General features: G+C 40.5%; 1 protein-coding gene and 1 long non-coding RNA gene across 4 annotated transcripts; one reads left to right on the top strand and one right to left on the bottom strand.

Annotated features, from left to right (window-relative positions):
- LOC107614510 (phospholipase D zeta 1) lies at nucleotides 13993-21145 on the bottom strand. 2 transcript variants are annotated; one of them, XM_021105107.1, is made up of 16 exons: nucleotides 20895-21145; nucleotides 20153-20326; nucleotides 19698-19940; nucleotides 19464-19580; nucleotides 19099-19238; nucleotides 18620-18769; nucleotides 18189-18345; nucleotides 17562-18095; nucleotides 17068-17178; nucleotides 16311-16457; nucleotides 16023-16220; nucleotides 15824-15925; nucleotides 15127-15258; nucleotides 14780-14845; nucleotides 14558-14619; nucleotides 13993-14480 (listed from the first exon to the last, which is right to left on the bottom strand). In XM_021105107.1, the coding sequence occupies exons 1-16, from the start codon at nucleotides 20988-20990 to the stop codon at nucleotides 14234-14236; spliced, it is 2676 nt and encodes an 891-aa protein (XP_020960766.1). In that variant the 5' UTR covers nucleotides 20991-21145; the 3' UTR covers nucleotides 13993-14233. The 2 variants fall into 2 exon arrangements, with proteins under 2 accessions (XP_020960766.1, XP_020960769.1); XM_021105110.1 differs by lacking the exon at nucleotides 15824-15925.
- LOC110263593 lies at nucleotides 14313-15475 on the top strand. Of its 2 annotated transcripts, none has more exons than XR_002349425.1 (3): nucleotides 14313-14601; nucleotides 14811-14908; nucleotides 15083-15475. It is a non-coding gene; the product is annotated as an uncharacterized LOC110263593 (long non-coding RNA). The 2 variants fall into 2 exon arrangements; XR_002349424.1 differs by having other exon boundaries at nucleotides 15061-15475.

Raw genomic sequence — 21431 nt, 5'->3', positions numbered from 1 at the left:
TAAAAACAAATTCAACAAAGTGAACACGTCAATAATGAGACAATCTATTGAGATATATATTTTCCAGTAACACAACCCCACTAATTGACCAAAAACAAGGCTATCAACTTGCCAGTTGTATTAGGGGGACCCACGAGGTCGAGGCTCAAAATAAGTGCATTTTCGAGGGAGTATTTTATCACGACAATGGACAGAGGCAAAAAATCTTCATTTATGGCTGCGGTTGACTTAGGTGAAAGCATTTAGAAAATTCATAAAGCATAGGTTTCCTAGATTTTTCCTAAGAGGAATTTAAACTCACTTTGTCATTTTAACATTTGCATTAGCAAACATTACGAATACTAGGCCTTATTCTTTATAATTAGTAGTAAAAATAGCAACAATAATTTTGATTATGGTTTATAGCTTGCCATAATATAATAAGAATTTAATTTTGATACATTAATAGTGTTTCGGGGCTTATCTAGAATCGGACGGTGGTTGGGCTTATTTGTGAGGCCCAAGTACAGGAGGAGTGTGGTCTCCGACTTGGTTTACGTTTGGGAGCCGCCTCCGAATTGTGTGTTCCAAGAGATAGGGGGTGGTACCTACAAAGACACTCCGATGCCTAAGTCAACACGGGGTTAAGCAGGTTTAGAATGTATTGGAACTTAGAGATACCTGAGGGGTGTCAGGGTATTTATAGTGGTGATCCAATAACTACCGTTGGAGTAGTGCCACCTTTTTAGGTGGATAACCGTCCCTTTATTTAGGGATTGTTGGGATATGGCTTCTAGAAGTGGGTTGAGAGATTTTAGGGGCAGTTACTTATTTGAATAAGTGTTATCTGCCAGCTATCTCTTGAACCCGACTTCTTTGGAAAGAAGTCTGTGTTGAGTCCGACCTCTTCTAAAGAGGTCGGTGAATAACGAAGGCCAATCTTTGGATTGGGCCTTTTGGTGTATTTGGACCTGTGCCTTAGTGTTGGGCCAGTGTATGAACAGTGCCCCTACTCGAGCCCAATTTCTTTTTAAGAGTTGGGGTCGAGTATTTAACTCAGGACCGTAGCCGGCCTGATAAGGAACCGACGTGATGTTTCAGAACCGACGTGTTTTTAAAAATTCTCAACAGTCGCGTTTAATCAAATGTCGCGTCCGTTAGGGATTTGTGTATTCATACGCGAGGATCAGTTACATTGGGAACGGTGCCTCTCTTTAAATGACGGCTTCCGTTTTTACCATTGTGCCCCCAACATTTTTATAAATACTTTCCCTCTCTTTCCTTGCTTCGTTTCTGAAAACTTTCACACTTCCTCTCCTCTGTTCGGAAGAAGCTCTTGTTCGAAAGAATTCACCTTTCTCTGTTTGTTGTGCGCATGCTTTTCTGTTTTAGGTTTTCGAAAAAACCTTTTTGATCTTTGTTTTGAAAAACTTTTTTCTTGGCTGACTGTCCCTTTCTTTAAGTTAAGTTTTCCTTAACAACTCGGGACAGCCTTTTGCCTTAGTGCTTTCAATAGGTTTCCTGATCTCTTTTTAGTATTCCTTATACTCAATTTTGATTTATTGAGCTCTTATGATTTAGGTTATTTTTGCGATGCGTTTCCTTGTTTCTCGGTTTTTCCGACTTGTAAGTCAGATAATTTCCGAGTTTATTACGATCGACTTTTATAACCTCTTTACACCGACTTGTACCTCGTCGTTTTATCCTGATGACCATCTAGGTCGGTTCATGGGATTTTCACGCTTTGTCGAGCTTAAGTCGGCGTGTTTCGTAGAAAGAAAGAAAAACGAGAAGGAATTTATAAGAGATAAAAGATCTTTATTTATTTGCGAAGGTACTTTTACTGCTACTAAGGGTTTTTCACTATCTATGATCCCTTAGTCTCTACTGTGATGCCTCGTTAAAACCCCCCTTCAAAAAAAACCCTTTCCTTTTGGGAAAAAATCATGAAGTTGGGAAAAGAGTACATCAGGGAGTAGAATTCGCTTTTAACTATAGTACCTTTTCATGTTACAAGCATGCCACGACCTTGGTAACTTGGTGCCGTTTAAGTCGGTCACCTTATAATAACCTTTTCCTAAGATCTCAGTAATCTTGTAGGGTCCTATCCTTTTTGTTGTCAGCTTTCATTCGCCCGAACTCAGTAGCCTGATATTTTTTCTTATCAAGATGAGGTCTTTTGTGGCGAATCTCGTAGCCATCCTTTGTCTCAAGAGCTCTTTTCTTATTTGAGTTTGCTCTCAGATTTTTGGAAGGGGGTCACGTTCTTATTTCGTGCTCTAGCATCATTGTTGAATGTTGTCTTTGGCTAATAATTTTGGACTTGGCTCTCATAATAAGCCAGTGCCCCTACTAGAGGTCGAGCTTCATAAAGTCGGACTCGAGTATTCAGTCATGCCATTCTTGAATCTTACTATTTGTTGCTATGTGACTTTTACAAGTTATTTTGGACTCTCTTTTTGGGAGGTCGGATAACTTGTTTTATACTTGTTGTGTCAACTTAGTAAGGTCGGATACTTATCTCTTGGCTTGAGGAGGCATTCTTATAAATCGCCATCCTTTCTCAATTTGTTTTAAACAAATTGTTGTGAGGTCGGGTTTACATCCTCTTCGTGTTGATGTTTGATTATGATCACGCTGTCCTTAAGTTATTTGTGCAATTCGTTTTAGGTTTGCCCCTTGCCAGCTTGATTTAGTACAAGTGGCTTAATGAGGTCGGACCACGATTTGCATTGATAACTTCTTACACCACTTTGGATCTCGTCACTTCAAGTCAGAAAAAGTGTGCATTAGGGAGTAAGGTGCGCTTTTCTAGCTGTAGTATCCCTTTTGTTGTAGACATGGCACAATCTAGGTAGATTATTTTCGAGTAAGTCGAGTATGTTGTAGTAGTTCTTTTTCAAGTCTTAAGTGACTTTGTTGGATCTTTTCATTTTGGTGTTGGCTTCTCTTCGTCCGATTTTGGTCCGATGTCATTTTGGATCAAGACGAGGTTGTCAGTTGAGAAATTTCTTCGTATGACCTTCTCATGGCCATTTATGCTTGGGATCTGGTTCTCAAAGTTGTATCTCAAGAAAGAAGTCGGACTTTTCTTTGTAAGCTCTAAGCCTTTCTGACCTTGTTGTAAAGTCTGACCTTTAAAAGAGGTCGGACTTTTCTTTGTGAGCTCTAAAAGAGGTCGGATTTTCCTTTATAAATTCAGAGATTTTGACCTCATTGTAGTCTGACCTCTAAAGGAGGTCGGATTTTCTTCGTAAGCTCTTAAAGGAAGTCAGATTTTTATTTGTAGACTTGAATCCCCAGAAGAGGTCAGATTTTCTTCATAAGCTTGGATCCTTAGAAGAGGTCGGATTTTTCTTTTTAAGCTTGGAAAGAGGTCGGACTTTCTTTCTAAGTTTGGAGGTTTTCGACCTCATTGTAGACTCTGATCTTTAAAAGAAGTCGGAATTTCTTTCTGGTAATCTTCGAGATTTTCGACCTTATTGTAGAGTTGATCATGAAAGAGGTCGAATTTTTTCACAAACCCCAAAAAGAGGTCGGATTTTTCCCTTGTCGGCTCTGAAGAGGTCGGATTCTTCTGAGCAAATGAGGTTTTAGACCTCATTTGTAGAGTCTAACCTTTAAAGAGGTCGGACTTTTACTTCATGAGCTCTCTAAAAGAGGTCGGATTTTCTTTGTGAGCTCCGAGCTTATCTGACCTTGTTGTAAAGTCTGACCTTTAAAAGAGGTCGGACTTTTCTTCATGAGCTCTCTAAAAGAGGTCGGATTTTCTTTGTGAGCTCCCAGCTCATCCGACCTTGTTATAAAGTCTGACCTTTAAAAGAGGTCGGACTTTACTTCATGAGCTCTCTAAAAGATGTCGAATTTTCTTTGTGAGCTCCGAGCTTATCCGACCTTTGAAGAAAAGTCTGACCATCATCCCCTCTAATGAAGACTAGGCCTTTGTCGCCCTGACTTTCTTTTTTCTTTGGATCAGATTCCAGTTTTCTTCCTGGAAGACATCCATCTTTATTGGTGTGCAAACAACATCAAATTCTACCACAGGAATATTTCTTTCCATATTCATTGGCAGTGATGTAATTTGTGAGCAACCAACGAAAGATGTACCATGAGAATTTTTTGTGTTATTCACTGCTCTGTTGTAATTGACATATGAATTCACTGAAGAAAAAACTGGATTCATCACTCCATTGTCGGATTGGGTTGCATTCAAATTGGCTGATGCTATGTATTTGGAACATGCAACTGCTCCATTCCATGAGTGGGTATCATGGATTTTTCCGAGATTGTAAGTTGGCACAGATGTCATTGTCCATCCTATTTCACGAAGAGGTTGGGATTAGTCACGTTCCCTTTTCCACTTTTTTTTTTTTCACGTAACTTCTTTTGCCAATTGAATTTTCTGAATTGAAAATTCTTTTATTCAATTGGCTTTCAAATTCATTTGTCTTGGTTTGCTTTCTACAATGGCCTTGGGACGGTGCTTTCTTCTCTTTTGTTTAATCTAATTTAACTGTAGAAGTAGAATCATCATCCCTATTTGATATTCTGGTATCCATAGAAACTGTATTCCAGCTTCTTTTTAACATGCTTGCATCTTATTCATGTTGAGTGGTTGTCTGACTATGTTGTTAATCATCCGCCATTATCAAGAGTTGAGCTCCAGGTCCCCGGCAACGGCGCCAATGTTTCGGGGCTTACCTAGAACTGAACGGTGGTTGGGCTTGTTTGTGAGGCCCAAGCACAGGAGGAGTGTGGTCTCCGACTTGGTTTACGTTTGGGAGCCGCCTCCGAGTTGTGTGTTCCAAGAGATGGGGGGTGGTACCTGCAAAGACACTCCGATGCCTAAGTCAGCACGGGGTTAAGCAGGTTTAGAATGTATTGGAACTTAGAGATACCTGAGGGGTGTCAAGGTATTTATATTGGTGATCCAATAACCACCGTTGGAGTAGTGCCACCTTTTTAGGTGGATAACCGTCCCTTTATTTAAGGATTGTTGGTGTTCCGTTTGGGTGATCCGAGGAGTAAGCTGGGCCTTGGGAGCTTGTTAGGTCTGGACGAGCTTACACGTCCGCTAGGGTCAGCGTGGCAAGGGTCCTCGGATGTCTCTGAAACACGGCGGTGGGAGTACCTGCAAAAGCACTCCGATGCTTAAGTCAGAATGTGTATTTATCAAAGAAGAAAGTGTATTAAGTAAGGGAAGAGAATACTGTGCCCTCCAGGGATTGTGGTTTCTGTTTTATAAGTGAGGTGTGAGTTAGTTGGGATACAAATGACCGGGATTGTTTGTTAGTATCTTTTTAGTTCCGAGGAATCGTCACGTGCTTTTTCTTAGCGTATCCTGTTGTGGTGGGTTTCGGTTGGAGGATAAAGCTGACTCAGCCAGGAGTGATCGATGCCGAGATCTTAGGTCGGTTACAGTACTGGGAGGGTGCACACGTCATAGCCCCCAAGCTCGGCTGGTGTTGTGTTCAGAAACGTCGGCCGAGCTTTGATCGTCCATGTCTTCATTTGCGCGCGATAATCGTTTTGGTGGGCTTGGTTTTTGGTTTGTATGTTTAGTGATTCGTGTCACTTTTATTGCGCGTTGATGTCGTTTTAGTTCCCCATGTTTCGTAGTGGGTATGGATTTAAGTTACCCACTAAAATAGTGGGCTTTGCAATAATCACTTCTTTCGGAACTTACGCCTTCGCCGTTTCTTCTTCTTCTCACTTTATCTTGCTATGTCTTCGAAAGGTTAGTGTTTTCTTTCTTTGTCTTTTATTGTTACTGTTTCTGGGCATTCATGGGGGAGAAATTGAAAGAGAAACTAAAGGCTGTGGAGGTCAGGGAAGATGATCCTTACCACTGGGTTAGTGAGGACGTTAGGACCCGGTCGTCTTCTTTTACTAGTGTTGACTCCCTTGCTGAGTTGAAAGGGTTGGACTTCGTGAGGAAGGGTTCCGGGGTTACTGTTGAGTTCCTTCCATGTTCTAGCGATGATAGGGTTTTTGAGAGAAGAGGGGATTTGTTATATTTTTACATGTACACTCCCTGCATGCTTGAGCTTGGCGTGCATTTTCCGTTTTCGCCCTTCGAATGCGATGTCCTTACCCAACTGAACTGCGCTCCCTCGCAGTTACACCCTAACTCCTGGGCGTTCCTTCGCGCCTTCCAGATTTTGATGGATTACCTGTCTTTTCCCTGTTCCCTGCCATTGTTCTTCTCGCTCTTTCAGGCGAAAGGTACTCGAAAAGGTTTGTGGGTTTGCTTTAGCAGTTTCCCTGGTCGTTCCATATTCCTTCTTTATAAGTCTTCTTTTAAAAATTTCAAGTCCCTTTTTGTCAAAGTCCGGTCCATTGAGTCCGAATACCCGTTTTACTTGGACGATGAGCTTTGTGAAAGATTTCCTCTTTATTGGTGTTCTGAGCCTAGTCAGATTCTTGAGGCCTCTGAGCGGAGTGAAGAGGAGGAATTTGTGTTGGATTTTTTGGTTGAGAGCGTTGCTGCTGGGGAGTGTATGTCTATTTCCGATATATTGCGTTTGTATGACTCGGGTGATGTTGAGGGTTTGAAAACATATATAGGTAAGGTTTTGTTTAATTCTCGTCCGTACTACTATTTTTCTGTTTTGTTTACCGTTTTTGTTGGCTATGTTGTAGGAGGACGAGTTCCCTTGCTGGATCCCTTAAAGTTGCAAACCTTTTTAAATAAGAAAAAGGACAAGGTTGTCGGTCCGGCCGAGCATAAGGATGGTGGCGAATAATCCTTTTCCTCTGTTGGTCGTCCGGCCTCTTCGTTCAAGAGGAAGAGGGACGATGTTTCTCTGGAGGTTATCTCTGAGGCTGACCAGGAAGTCCGTGGTGAGGGGGACCCTGTATTTGACCGTCAGAAGAAACTTCATGGCTTCATTGCGGGGTCTAGCTCTCATTCTCTGTGGAGCGAACAGTTTAACTTTGCCGATCTTTCTGATCGGGCCTCTCAATACCCTGGGGACATGCTTATGACGCGGCGTGCTGGAATGGAAGCGCTTGGTAAATTTGTTCAGGTATGTTTTGTTTGTGTTTCTTATTCTTTCAATCTTTTGTATTGTTCTCATATTACGGATGCTGGGTAGGTGGTTGCTTCTCGCTTACTCTGCGTTGGTCGGACTGTTGAGTGTGTTGGTGCTGATCAGCAAGAAGCTGTGAACAAGGTCTCTTCCATGGAGAAGTCATATACAGCTCGGATTGCTGGTTTGGAGAAGGTTGTAAAGGAAAAGGAAGATGTTGCTGTCAGTGCTGTGGCTAGAGCGAAAGAAGCTGAGGATGAGGTGGTTCGTTTAAGAGATCAAATCCGCTTGTTGCAAGCTGAAGTTATGGAGCACGACGTGGCCAAAGGTCGGCTTACTTCCCGCGTGCATGAGCTAGAGGAGGCTGGGATGGAGATGTTCTCTTATGGTTTTGATCGTGCTGTGAGTCAGATTGCCCTGTTAGCTCCTAATTTTGATTGTGATAAGCTCGATATTACAAAGATAGTTGTAGGTGGAAAGTTAGTTGTAGATGGTACTGTGGAGGAGCACGACGAGAATGCTCCTTCTTAGTTTGTTTGTATTTATGGCTTTTGTTTTGACTGTCTGAGCTCTAGACTGTTAGTTTTTTGGACTTTGTATGGCATTTGGCCGACGTTAGGCCGGTTTGACTATTAGGTGGTGGTATTTGGCCGATGTTTCAGGCCAGTTTGATAATATAATATATTTATAGTAAGTGTTTTTGCTTTGTTATATTTTGTCATTGTCAGGCTTTATTTGAAAAGAATCTAACGCTTTTATTTGGATTCGGGGGACGTCCGGCCTCATTAAAACCCTTCCTTAGGCAAAACCCTTTCGTTGGGAAAAAAGCTCTAAGGGGGAAAAAAGAGTACCTTCATTCGCATTTTGTACAAACTATGACATATACATTTTGAGTGATGAGATGTTCCAGTTTCCTGGAATGGCATTGCCTTGTAATGTTTGGAGTTGATATGCCCCCTTGCCGAGCACTTGGGTAACACGGAAGGGGCCTTCCCAATTTGCGGCGAGCTTGCCATGAGCTGGAGGTCTTCTGGCTTCCTCTGTTCGCCTGAGCACAAGGTCGCCTTTGTTGAATATTCTCGGAATCACCTTCCTGTTGTATTTTCTTTCTATTATTTTCTTCTGGGCCCTTTGTTTGATAGCGGCGATTTCCCTGTCCTCTTCGGCTAAGTCAAGCTCGGCGCTCCTGGCCCTTAGGTTTTGTTGTTCATCGTACAACTCGGTTCTTAACGTCGGTAATCCGACCTCAATGGGGATCAGGGCTTCTGAGCCATAGACTAACTTGAAGGGTGTTTCGCCTGTAGTGTTATGTATTGTGGTGTTGTAACTCCACAGTACTTCAGGAATGAGCTCGGCCCATTCTCCCTTTGCGTTGTCGAGTTTCTTCTTTATTGCCTGCAACACAACTCGGTTAGCAGCTTCGGCTTGCCCATTAGTTTGTGGGTGTTCTACCGAGCTAAAACGATGTTGAATATTGAAATTTTTTAGAAATAACCCGAGCTTATTGTCTGTAAATTGTCTACCATTGTCTGATATTATTTCTTTTGGTATCCCAAAGCGGCATATTATATTTCTCCAAATAAAAGATCGTACCTTTTCAGCTGTTATCTTTGCTAAGGGTTGCGCTTCTATCCATTTTGAGAAGTAGTCTATAGATACCAAAAGAAATTTTACCTGTCCTGGTGCTGTTGGGAAGGGGCCGAGGATGTCAAGTCCCCATCTGTAGAAAGGCCAGCTTACCTCCATGCTGTGCAGTACTTTGGCTGGCTTGGTTGAGATCGCCTCGTGTTTCTGGCATTTGTCACATGTTTTGACTTTTGCTATGCAATCTCTCTTCATGGTCGGCCAATAATATCCTGTTCGGATTATTTTTGCAGCGAGAGCTCGTCCTCCTATGTGGTTCCCACATACTCCTTCATGGACTTCATTCATTACCTCTCTGGCCTGGTCTTGGTCTAGGCATCTTAGTAATGGTTGTGAGAAACCTCGTCTGTATAGCTCTCCTGATATTCTCGTGTAGAAGCTTGCCTTACGTTTGAACTGTTGAGGATGGAGCTCGTCTCTGGGTAATGCACCTGTACATATGTATTCAAGGAAAGGTTTCCTCCAATCGTGGAGGTGGTTAATGTTTTCAATACATAATAATTCAATGCTCGGTTTTGTGAGTGTGTGCTGCGATAATGTTGATGTTTGTGTGTCCGCCCTGGTGGCGGCGAGTTTAGATAGTATGTCTGCCCTGACATTTTGTTCTCTATGCACATGTAATATGGTGAACGAACTGAATTTGAAATTAGATCCTTTGCTATGAGCCAGTATTGTTCTAGCAAGGGATCTTTTACCTGGAATTCTCCTCGGATTTGTTGGACCACCAGGAGGGAATCGCAATGTGCCGTTAAGTTCGTCGCTTTGTGGCTTAGGGCGAGCTTTAGTCCCGCTATGAGGGCTTCATACTCGGCCTGATTGTTGCTTGCCGAGAAGTGAAATTGGAGGGCTTGCTCGGCTACCACCTTATTTCCCTCCTTTAAGATTATGCCAGCCCCACTCCCTTCTCGACTTGACGCCCCATCCACGTGCAATTCCCATGTTTCAATGTGATCGTATGGGGTCATCTCCGTGATGAAGTCGGTGAGAACTTGTGCCTTGAGGGCCGATCTAGTCTGAAACTGAATGTCGAACTCTGAGAGTTCAATTGACCATTTGGTCAACTGTCCTGCCAGTTCTGGTTTTGTTAATATTTGTCTCAGTGGGTGATTCGTTCTTACTACTATTGTGTGGCTTTGGAAGTAGTGTCTAAGTCTCCTTGCTGTTGTTATCAGTGCAAGGGCGAGTTGTTCTATCTTCGGATATCGTTGCTCGGTTGGTTGCATGACTCTGCTGACAAAGTATACTGGCTGTTGCGTTTTTCCTGTTTCGAGAACAAGGGCCGAGCTTATAGCATAACTTGAAACAGATAAGTATAAATATAAAGGTTTACCGATTTCTGGTCTTTGTAGCACGGGTGGTGTTGATAAGATCGTTTTGAGCTCGGAAAATGCTTTCTCGCCTTCCTCTGTCCAATGAAATTTTTTGTTCTTCGATATTGTTTGGAAGAGGTAATATGCTCGGCTTGATGCAGCGGGTAGGAATCGGGATAGCGCAGCTATCCTTCCTGCAAGTTGTTGTACCTCTTTTATCGTTTTAGGGCTTTCCATGTTGAGTATTGCTAAACATTTTTCAGGGTTCGCCTCGATTCCTCGCGATGTGAGCATGAATCCGAGAAACTTTCCTCCCTTTACACCGAAGGCACACTTCTCTGGGTTCAATCTCATATTGTAAATTCGGAGTTGTCCAAATATTTTCCTGAGGTCTTCACAGTGTGATTTTTCTTTCTTGGTTTTCGCGACCATATCGTCCACATATATCTCCATGTTGCGTCCTATTTGGTGATGGAAGACCTTGTCCATCAAGCGTTGATAGGTCGCACCTGCATTCTTTAAGCCAAATGGCATTACACGATAACAAAAGTTTCCATGTTCGGTTATGAATGCTGTCTTGCTTTGATCTTCAGGATGCATGAGTATTTGATTATACCCCGAGTATGCATCCATGAAGCTTAAGCTTTCGAAACCTGAAGCGTTGTCTACAAGCTTATCAATGCATGGTAAAGGGTAGGCATCTTTAGGACATGCTTTGTTTAAATCTGTAAAATCGACGCACATGCGCCATTTACCTGAGTTTTTTCTTACCATTACCACATTCGAGAGCCATGTGGTGAAGCGGATTTCTCTGATGAAGTCGTCTTGTAAGAGTTTACTGGTCTCTTCCAGGGCTGCCTTTGATTTCTCTGTTCCTAGGTTTCTTTTCTTCTGAGCTATGGGTCGGCTCGAAAGATTGGTGGCGAGTTTGTGACAGATGATGTCCGGACTTATGCCCGGCATATCTGCTGGGGTCCAGGCGAATAAGTCTGCGTTGGCTCTTAGTAGCTTTACGAGATCCGACCTTTCTTGTCCTTGTAGTGCTTGACCGATGTATGTTACTTGCTCTGGTTTGGATGTCAGTTGAATTTTCTGGAGTTCGTCAGTTGGTTGTGGTCTCTCCTGTGTGTCTCCCCTGGGGTCGAGTTTGGCTAGGGAAAGGACTTCCTCTCTGGTTTGTACCGCTTTGATCTCGTGTTGTCTTTCTCTGTTATCCGACCTTTTTAGGCAAGAGTTATAACACTGCCGAGCTTGTTGGCGGTCTGAGTGAATCGTTGCTATTCTTCCGTCCTGTGCCTGAAACTTAACACATAGGTGGAAAGTTGATATTACTGCTCTGAACATGTTCAGAGCGGGTCTCCCGAGGATAATGTTATAAGGACTATTGCAATCGACAATCAGGTATTGTATATCAAGTGTTCGGGATGATGCGTTTTCACCTATTGTCGTTTTAAGCCATATATAACCTTTTATTGGTACCCTTTCTCCGGAGAATCCTACCAGTTCTCCGGAGGAGGGTTGTATGAGTTTTTCAGATAAGTTCATCTTTAAAAAGGTAGAATAAAAGAGTACGTCTGCGCTGCTACCTGGGTCCAAAAGGACCTTTCTTACCAGTAGGTCGCCTGTCTGGATAGAAATTACGACCGGGTCGTCCAGGTGTGGGGCGGCCGAGCACATATCCGCTTTATTGAAGGTGATTTCTAAATCTGGTGCGTCGCTCTTGTTTGGAGGTGAGGTTCCTTCTATGGCTAGCATGGCTCGGTAACTCCATTTCCTGGCCGATGTTGTTTCGCCGCCTCTAGCGAATCCTCCGGAGATGCAGTTTATGACTGCCTTGGGTAGGTTATTGCTCGGCCATTTTTCCTTGTTTACTGAGGTCGGTTGCCTTTCCTCCTTGCCTTGGTCGTCTTCCTTATGCTTCCTCCCTTCAATGTACTTATCTAATAGGCCTTGCCGTGCAAGCCTTTCCAAAAGGTCTTTGGCTATTATGCATTCGTCGGTGGTGTGTCCGTATTTTTGGTGGAAAGCGCAATGTTTGCTTTTGTCTACGAACCTCTGGTCTTGGTAACTGCCTGCCCTTACTGGGGGTTTTATAATCTTGGCATTGAGTATTTCCTTGATTATCTTTTCCCTTCTTGTGTTGAATCTGGTGTAATTGTCAAATTTCGGAGTGAGCTTAAATGTTTTGCCGACCTCCTTGTTGGGGGTCGATCTCATTGATCGTTCCTCCTCCCTTATGGGTTTCCTTTCCATTTTGTTGGCCTCGCGTAGTTCTTCGATTTCCATTTGTCCGGCTGCCCTTTCCCTGAACTCCTCCAGTGTCTTCGGTTTGGTGATGGCGATCGTTTCTCTGAATTTGCCAGGTCGGAGGCCGGCCTTAAGTGCATGGAGGTGGACAGCCGGATCTAGGTCGGGTATTTCCATGGTCGCCTCTGCAAACCTGGTCAGGTAACCCTTTAGGCTTTCCTGTGGACCTTGGCGGATCGTGCCGAGGTAATCCGATCCATGGACGTATATTCTCGCTGCGGCGAAGTAATCAATGAAAGACTTCGCCAGCTCTTCAAAAGAAGAGATTGAACCTGCAGGTAGTTTCGAAAACCAAAGCAAAGCTGCTCCGTCAAGATACGTCGGGAAGGCTCTGCAAAGTACAGGTTCATTGTTAGGACCGTTAAAAAACATCATAGATTGAAATTTCTTAATGTGAGCCCGGGGGTCACCAATCCCCTTATACGGCTCAAGTGAGGAGGGGAGTGTGAAATGTTTTGGCATTTGAAAATTTGTGATTTCTTCGGAAAAAGGGTTGTCCGAGGTTAGTCTCTCTTTTGGTGGGTCAGCGATCAGCAGGTCAGATGTGCCCTGGGAAGATCTTTTGGAATTTCCCTCGCCTATCTGGTTGGCGTTATTTCGTGCTGATAGTTCGGCTAGTCTTTTGACTTCTGCTTGAAGTTCCGCCATTTGGGCCATGAGCTCAGCCTGTGTGAATTGAGGGACTCCGTTGTCAGCCATGACTGGGGCTCGCGCTATCCTGCAAAGAGAAACTCAAGAGGTAGAAATATAACAGGAAATCGTGGGGTTAGTGTTATCGGCCCCACGGTGGGCGCCAAATGTTCCGTTTGGGTGATCCGAGGAGTAAGCTGGGCCTTGGGAGCTTGTTAGGTCTGGACGAGCTTACACGTCCGCTAGGGTCAGCGTGGCAAGGGTCCTCGGATGTCTCTGAAACACGGCGGTGGGAGTACCTGCAAAAGCACTCCGATGCTTAAGTTAGAATGTGTATTTATCAAAGAAGAAAGTGTATTAAGTAAGGGAAGAGAATACTGTGTCCTCCAGGGATTGTGGTTTCTGTTTTATAAGTGAGGTGTGAGTTAGTTGCGATACAAATGACCGGGATTGTTTGTTAGTATCTTTTTAGTTCCGAGGAATCGTCACGTGCTTCTTCTTAGCGTATCCTGTTGTGGTGGGTTTCGGTTGGAGGATAAAGCTGACTCAGCCAGGAGTGATCGATGCCGAGATCTTAGGTCGGTTACAGTACTGGGAGGGTGCACACGTCAGTTGGGATATGGCTTCTAGAAGTGGGTTGAGAGATTTTAGGGGCAGTTACTTATTTGAATAAGTGTTATCTGCCAGCTATCTCTTGAACCCGACTTCTTTGGAAAGAAGTCTGTGTTGAGTCCGACCTCTTCTAAAGAGGTCGGTGAATAACGAAGGCCAATCTTTAGATTGGGCCTTTTGGTGTATTTGGACCTGGGCCTTAGTGTTGGGCCAGTGTATGAACAAATAGTATGAAACGTTTTATAATATCTATTATTTTGGATGACTATTCACATAATTAATATAAAAAGTAATTATTTTAATTAATGTGATATTGTGTAATTAGATGCACGTGTAAAACTACTTTATATTGACAGTGTATCAAAATTAAATTCATATAATAATAATTAATAGGGATAGAGTGAAAAAGAAAAAATGAAAGTTGATATATTAGTTGAAATTAACGGCAAATAAAATAACAAAAAGCAAATAACAGTATATATGAAAATTGATGTTATTTTCATTTATGAAAAAAATGACGAATTTCATAAACATTCTAATACATATTTTTTTCTTGATATTGTAACTCAAGTGCCCCTCGCCAGGGGTTCTCTCTCTCTCTCTCTCTCTTGCAGAGTTGCAATAGAAAAATCTCTGCAAACAATAACTTACAAAACCTCACGTAAAAAAAAAAAAAGGTGTGTGTAATGGTGAAACATATCTCTTGCTGAGACATGATAGTCAATGGAAAACTTGGGCAGCATAGAACTCGCCTTCATTGAAAGCAGGTCTTAGATTTTCTAAGCTCATGAACTCCAGGGGGAAACTAACAAGGTGACCTTTCACTGACGCTAACCTCTCCATGGGATCAATGCTCTCAGTAACTCCGTCATGATGATTTTCTAACTTTTTTGGAGCTATCCCTAGATCAATAGTACTGTGACCTATCTTGTCTTTCCAAAAAGCAACGCTTTGTCGGAAAGCATATCTGCATACATAATACAAAGCATGTAAGAACAAGAGACAAAAGAGGACGGAGCATGACTCATTCACCCACTCTCCTACCTGTTGTGTATCACATCATTAGGAACACAAGAAAAGACATCCTGGTAAATTTTAGTATTTTCCTGCAAAATGCAACCATGAACAATGATCAGCAATGTTACTAAGTTATTATTACATTGGTATACATGTTCACTGTTGTTCACATAATAACCAACCATGCATAACTTTTGTCTAAACCATCTCTGTTATTTTTTTTGTATGCATACACATGTTTCTAATTACCTTTGCTCTTGCCAACCAAATGTCATTGTAGGTAGACTCAACAACTGGATCCATTATTTGATTGGCCTGAGGAAAGAGATGGAAATTTGCATTACAAACAGGGACAGATACACTTATATAATTGTGGGGGTAAGTGCCCTCACTAAAATTTAAAAATGTTCTAAGTAGTACATAAGAATTATGTATAATTGTCCTCGTTATGTTATTAAATTTGACTACTCTGTCTCTCTTATTTTATTTAATGTTATATATACTTTGTCCCCACTATTAAAATGTTCTAGATTCGTCACTGGTTACAAATAGGCCGTGCGAAATGAACGCTCTCCAGAGAATTGAAATTTACTAACCTCTCCTGCTCCAAGACCTAAATGCTCAGACCATAGTGACAATCGGAGAGTCAAGGAGAATTTTCCTGCCTTCCAAGGCTTTCCATCCATATAGGAATCAATCAGTTCTCTGTCTTCTATAACTACACCAATCTGAAATGCATATGTGGGAGAATTAAGAGGACACAAGGTGATGCAAAAATTATGCTCTGATAAACAACTTGAAAGCCCAAGTAAAGTTTTTCAAATGACAATCAACAGACCAATTCCTGAAGATTTTAAGGGTGAGATAATAATTAATCGAGAGTCCTATGATAAAACAAAGAACTTATATTGATTCGCAAGTCTGATGAAAATTATTCTGTCTTCATTTCAGTTGCATTTTGTAGGCTAAATCTGTTACCTAACAATTTTTGAAATATGCATCAAATTGACAATTTGGACTAGGAAATTCAGTTATGTTAAAACTTAAAACTATAACTCTTAAATGTGGAATAGCTTGTTACAAGAAAAAAACAATACAGAGTAAGAAAAAATTGTTGCAAGATGTTGACTACATCAGTCCGAAAGTATAAAAATTACATTGGCTGGAATGAAACATCAGCTACACTTGATATAGTTCTAGAGGGGAGTGAGATGAATCAGCAAAGAAAAAATTTCGAATAACCTAACAAATTTGGAATGCCTAAGATGGGTGAAACAAACGTTTGGAATGTACCTCAGAATCTCTGGAGCCAAGTAAACTCCTATCATTAATATTAGCAGATCCAATCAAACATGTACAATCATCAATAATCATGATTTTGCTGTGAACATAGATCTGAAATATCCACAAATGATTAAATCTTTGAAGTATGCATATATGACTAAGCTGACTGTAACAACTTTGGTATAAGACCATAATGGCGAAAGAGTACCTGGCTGGTTACCAAGGGAACACTTTCACAAAGTCTACCATGTGCCCTGAGGCCGAAGAAAGAGATATAGTCATGCATTTTTGAACCAAGAAGTTCATACAAATTATGTAATATAGAATTCTGTCCTCGGCAGATAGTTCTATACTGCCAATGCATTATGGCTCTCACAGAGGCTGCACCACTGTCGTCCAGGCCCCCCTACACAATAAAGAAGTGAGAAAACCATTCACACACAACACACACGCTCACACATTCTTTCAGTGTTGAAGAGGAAATAAAGGAACCAACCTGGAAGCCAGGAAGGAGAGGTATGACAATTATAACCCTGAAAGTTTTCTTATCGTCGTAAGCTCGCCTAATGCGTTGATATAAAGCTTCTGATACACGATTTCGTATTACATCATCCCGTGAAAGACCTGAGATAAAAAATTGATTCTGGACAAGTTGCCCAGGACAAAACAGAACAATCAGAACTATGTCCTTGAACAGACTTTGGAAGAGAAAAAGAAGGCATCACAATCAAAATTAGAAAGTGAAAGTTGAAAAATTGGAAGCCATCAAGGTGTCAAAAGGAACTAATTATCTCTTTGAGAAAACCAGGAGAGAAGCATTTGGAAACTGGGAAATAAAGTCATAGCAGCAGACACTATGGAATTTCTACAATCAGCTTACATAAAAGAGATGATAAATGCAAGATATATCAATGAAACAAGAACTGATTACTGCTTTAGAATAGACATTACTCTAAAAATGTCAACATAGCATAAACAACATGCAAGTCAACACATACTGCTATAATCCTGATAAACAACCGTCTAAAGATATTCTGAGAGGACAGATATTCTGTAGGAAATATTAGTATGCCATTTAATGTAATTGCTACCCATATCCACTAGATGTTATTTCAGTACAATCATGAGCTTCTAGACAGATTTTATCATTAATAAGCAAAATTAGTTTTGGCATGATCATACGCAAAGCCATCGTATTTCAAATTATTTACCATGCAGTATTGATATGATAAAAGAATTGTAAAATTTGATACCTCAATGTAGATGAAATATTCTGCCTTCTCAATTAGAGAGCAATATGCCTTGTGGATGCTTTCTTCGGTTTGGCTTGTTCCAGCTGACCATTGAGTGACACTCCTAATAACCTATCAATTAGATGATGTTTTAATAGTAGAAAATACAATGACAAATTGAATTATATATACCGAATAGTATAGGAATAAGATATGTTACATCCTTAATAAAATAAAATTGTCAGAGAATCAGAAATATCATTGATGTCCAATGGATTTAGTTTTTATGTTGCATAAAAAGAGAGATAGTTTAGATGCTACCAACAAATACCCGTCTTCTCTTAACAATCATATTTGATGCTGAAAATAGAATAATTATATTTCATTGAAACTTTAATGAGATGAATCAGATGATGTCGCATCTCCATACACACAGGAAAGAAATTGCACAATGCCATAATTCATTGGCACAATTTGTTTAAGGTGTGGTCAGTGCACAAAAGAGAACACCACACCTGACAACGACACGAAACACGAGGGCCAACTTGTCCAGAGTCTTCTGCAAAACCTCCATGCTCACCAGGTCCTGGTGTTTTCCACCACTCTTGATCTGAATTCTGGACATCACCAAGAGATACTCTATCTAGAGACATTTTCCTTTGATGACGCACTTGCACACCATCAAGATTGTCTACAAATCCCTTCATTGGTGTATCAGAACTAAGTGGTTCAACTCTGGTCTTCCATAAAGAGAAAGAAAGACCGCTGCTGAGCCTACTAGCAGTCTGGTCACGCAGATATGAAAATGAGCTTGACCCACTTTTGGGGTCTTCTTCAGAAGTATTGAGCCCACCAGACTCCCGAGGCAATAGTAAAGGAATATCATCAGTTGCTGAGCTAAAGGAGTCTTCCCTCATCATGGTTCTGTTGTTGTCATTATTCTTGTATTCAATCTTCACCTCTGTGTCCTTTCCCAAGTAATGTGGAATAACCATATGATGCCGAGGCATAAGTAATGGTATCGCTTGCTCATTTGGAGCTTTGTTCCTCTGAGGGGAGAAAAAAGGACATTATTTCTGTCCTATTGAGTATTTAGCACTAGAATGCATGGATACTTCAACACAATAGCAGAAAAAGTCTACCTTGGCAAAATTCCATCTCTGAACAAAGTGCCTCGCTATGTCACGACAAGGGGGCCCCCAAAGTGCACAATGAACATCATGCCAAGGCATACGCGGGTATTTTCCACGGTCCAATTCATCTTTCATCATATCTTCCCATGAATTTGGTTCAGATTCCCTGCCAAAATTGAAAACAAATCCATGCATTAACAACATAAAGTTAATATTTGATCAAGTAATGATGGGTAATATCTTAATACACGCCTAGTGCAAAAGCCAGAAGTTTTATATTAAGTATCCAAGTGAATTTGAATAGGCAACTAAACTACTCTGAAAACTCATTAAACAACATTAATGGCTAGTATAGAACTGCAGTGTGATGAATTACCAATAAAAAGAAACCTATAAAAAGTTTCTTGTGATCTTATTTTCCGATTACGCACAAAAGTTACCTTGGATTATAATAGTCCTTTCCTGGCCAGATAATAGGAGGGAGATCCCCAACTTTATGTTCAGGGGTGTCATAACGACCAAAGCACAAATCCAGTCCTCCAATAAAGCAAATCTGGTGGTCAACAATCACAAGTTTCTCATGATGCGACCTATATATTATCATGAACCCATATAAGAAACCATAAATCTGTAACATATTTTATTGACTATGCTATGTCTACACCAAAATCAGTCACTAGTATAAAATACATATTGGAACACAAATACACATTGAAAATAAATTAAACTATATATATATATTTATACACAAATATATTTGTGGCTGATTTTAGTAGCTGATTTTGGTATACGAATAACATTTTTGATATTCTATACTTGCAAATACAAACTTAGAAAATATTCTTTCTTCACAAAATAATAATAATAATAATAGTATAACAAGATATACAACTAAGCTTAGGAAATTAAGTTTGCATACCACAGGTAAACACCAGTAGAAAAGTGGTCAGGATAGCGTAATACCCTCACATTCTCGTGAATGCTAAGAAGCTTTCTCCTGCTATAAGAACTATTGATTTTCAAAGCAAGGGCTACCTCTTTGTAGATAAGAACGAAAATCTGCATGTTTGGAAAAATAAAAAGAATCATGAAGATCTCAACATGTCTTTGGGGAGAAAAAATCATGACTAAATAGCTGATGAGTAGCAACTCCAACTAAGGAAATATTATCACAAGTGAAACAAATGCAAATAAAATAAATGAAAGCCAACATTCTCAGAAACCTTCAAAACTAATCAGTAAGTTGCAAAGCAGATGGCTGATAGGATTCACATTAACAGTTACCTGGACCCCTTGCTTAGCTCTTGCTTCCAGCAAATTATCAAGCCTTGATGAAGCATGAGCATGAAAAGGGCGCTTTAGATACAGTTCTGGGCACAACCACCAGCCACAAATAAATATCTGCATGAATTTCTCGATCATTGAACAGAACTCAAAATTGATCATTATTTTCCTTCTTGTGATAAAAAAATTATGCAATAAGTGGCCTCAAATGTTCTGGTACTAGACTATACAAACCTCTGATTTTGCATCCTTGATTGAAGAAGCAATTGCCTCAAATGCGGCACGACCATCTACAAACCATTGGGCCTGACTTCCATCTTTGATCAAGCCTCTTGGAGGAGCATAAGAACCATAGCGGTGGGGATGACACCATCCTTCAGGGGGCTTGAGTCCAGCATCATTAATTGCAGTGACCCAATCTTTAACTTTAGCACTACTTTTTACTCTAACTCTAATACACCGGTTTCCACAAGTTACCTACAGTTTGCTAAGTTCTGTATTAGAATACCATCGTCCTCAATAAAGGTTTAACATGGATATTACACATACTAATCAGCTAATAACCGGTAAGAGTTATAAGCACAGCAAGAGAATATGAGCTGCCAATTTAGCATTATATCCTCTTAAGTCATAAGTGACAAGAGTAAGACAATGAGGCAACAACAAAAATACAAGAGCACCTTTCTGACCTTAAACGAATGGCGCAAGGGATTTCGATCCTTCATTTCTTGTGCCAGTGATTGACGATGATCCACATTCCCATCGGAGGAAGGTAGTACATCAAAAGCAATAATGTCCAAAGGTTGTACATCAAAAGGATCTGCTAGCAGTGCTAAGAACCCAGGTTTCAGTACTGCCCAAACCTGCACAGAACAAGACAGGAAGCTGATACATGGTAAAGTTAAACCAAATATAATAGTGTTACTCAACAAACTTCATGAAACAATAGTGAAAATAATAACATCAATGCTTCATGACATAAACATCAAAAATCAATTGATCTACCATAAAAACAGAACGTTCTTACAATTTAAGTTTATCTCAACATTTGATATTTGTATTACTGTAGTATTATATATAGACAGAACATTGTCCCTTATCATATCAGTCTCAAATTTCTGCATTCTGGTATTCCTGAAAGCCTGGTTTAAGTATGAAGTCATGCACATGTTTTCACCTAAAAAACTTAAACTTTTAGAGAGATGATTCGTAACAATTAACAAATATTGTATCGTTTTAATTATGGAAATAAATATATGAGGACAAAAGTACCAGTAACTTAACAGTCCTAACAAGATTTTCTGATTACTTCAGTAGTTCCAATGTATTATTGTTACTATGCAAGATGCAACCTACTTTGTCTAACATTCTTCAAAACAGATCAAGATGAATGAAGCATATTGCCTAGTCTCAAAAGCAGGATTTTGTTACCTTTTGCCAGTTATCATTACAACAACTAAAACAATCAGACAAACAACACTTTCTGGAATTATCATCCTTTGAAAATTTTGGGAGATGCATCACCATCACATAATCTTCATGTAGCTTGGAACCATATTCAGGTAAAAAGGATAACTTTGATACCCCCAGAAACTTGCAAACCTACAGCAAGAATGCAACAAGAAATTACAGACCAGTCAAACAATTGATTCTTCAATAACAAATGGTAAATCGGCATGAACATTGAATGAAAACAAAATTTATTACAGATTTAGAGGTAACAAGGTCCATATCATATGAGATGTATGACATACCAAATATGGTAGCTAAACATCAAAGTAACTTTGAGCCTAACAGAAGCAACAGTCAAAATAAGAAGGTTAGAAGGAGGTTTCCAACAACTTGAGTGGTATTTTTGTAGGGTGCACACTTGGTTTTACTTGAACTTCACACACAAGGATGTGTATCTTGGAAATTTAATTACTTTTTGGTCAATCAATATTTCAATAAAACTGATAAACTTTTAAT

The sequence above is a fragment of the Arachis ipaensis genome, chromosome B01 (assembly GCF_000816755.2).
Source record: "Arachis ipaensis cultivar K30076 chromosome B01, Araip1.1, whole genome shotgun sequence".
Classification (NCBI taxonomy): domain Eukaryota; kingdom Viridiplantae; phylum Streptophyta; class Magnoliopsida; order Fabales; family Fabaceae; genus Arachis; species Arachis ipaensis.
This window is presented reverse-complemented; position numbering and strand designations above follow the sequence as displayed.

What these genes read in the sequence shown, in the direction of transcription:
- LOC107614510 (XM_021105107.1), bottom strand. Translation starts at nt 20,990, where the DNA reads ATGGTGATGCATCTCCCAAAATTTTCAAAGGATGATAATTCCAGAAAG. An exon ending in CCTTGCGCCATTCGTTTAAG is followed by an intron (nt 19,941 to 20,152) that starts GTCAGAAAGGTG and finishes AGCAAACTGTAG; the next exon opens with GTAACTTGTGGAAACCGGTG. An exon ending in AATATTTCATCTACATTGAG is followed by an intron (nt 16,458 to 17,067) that starts GTATCAAATTTT and finishes CAACTTGTCCAG; the next exon opens with AATCAATTTTTTATCTCAGG.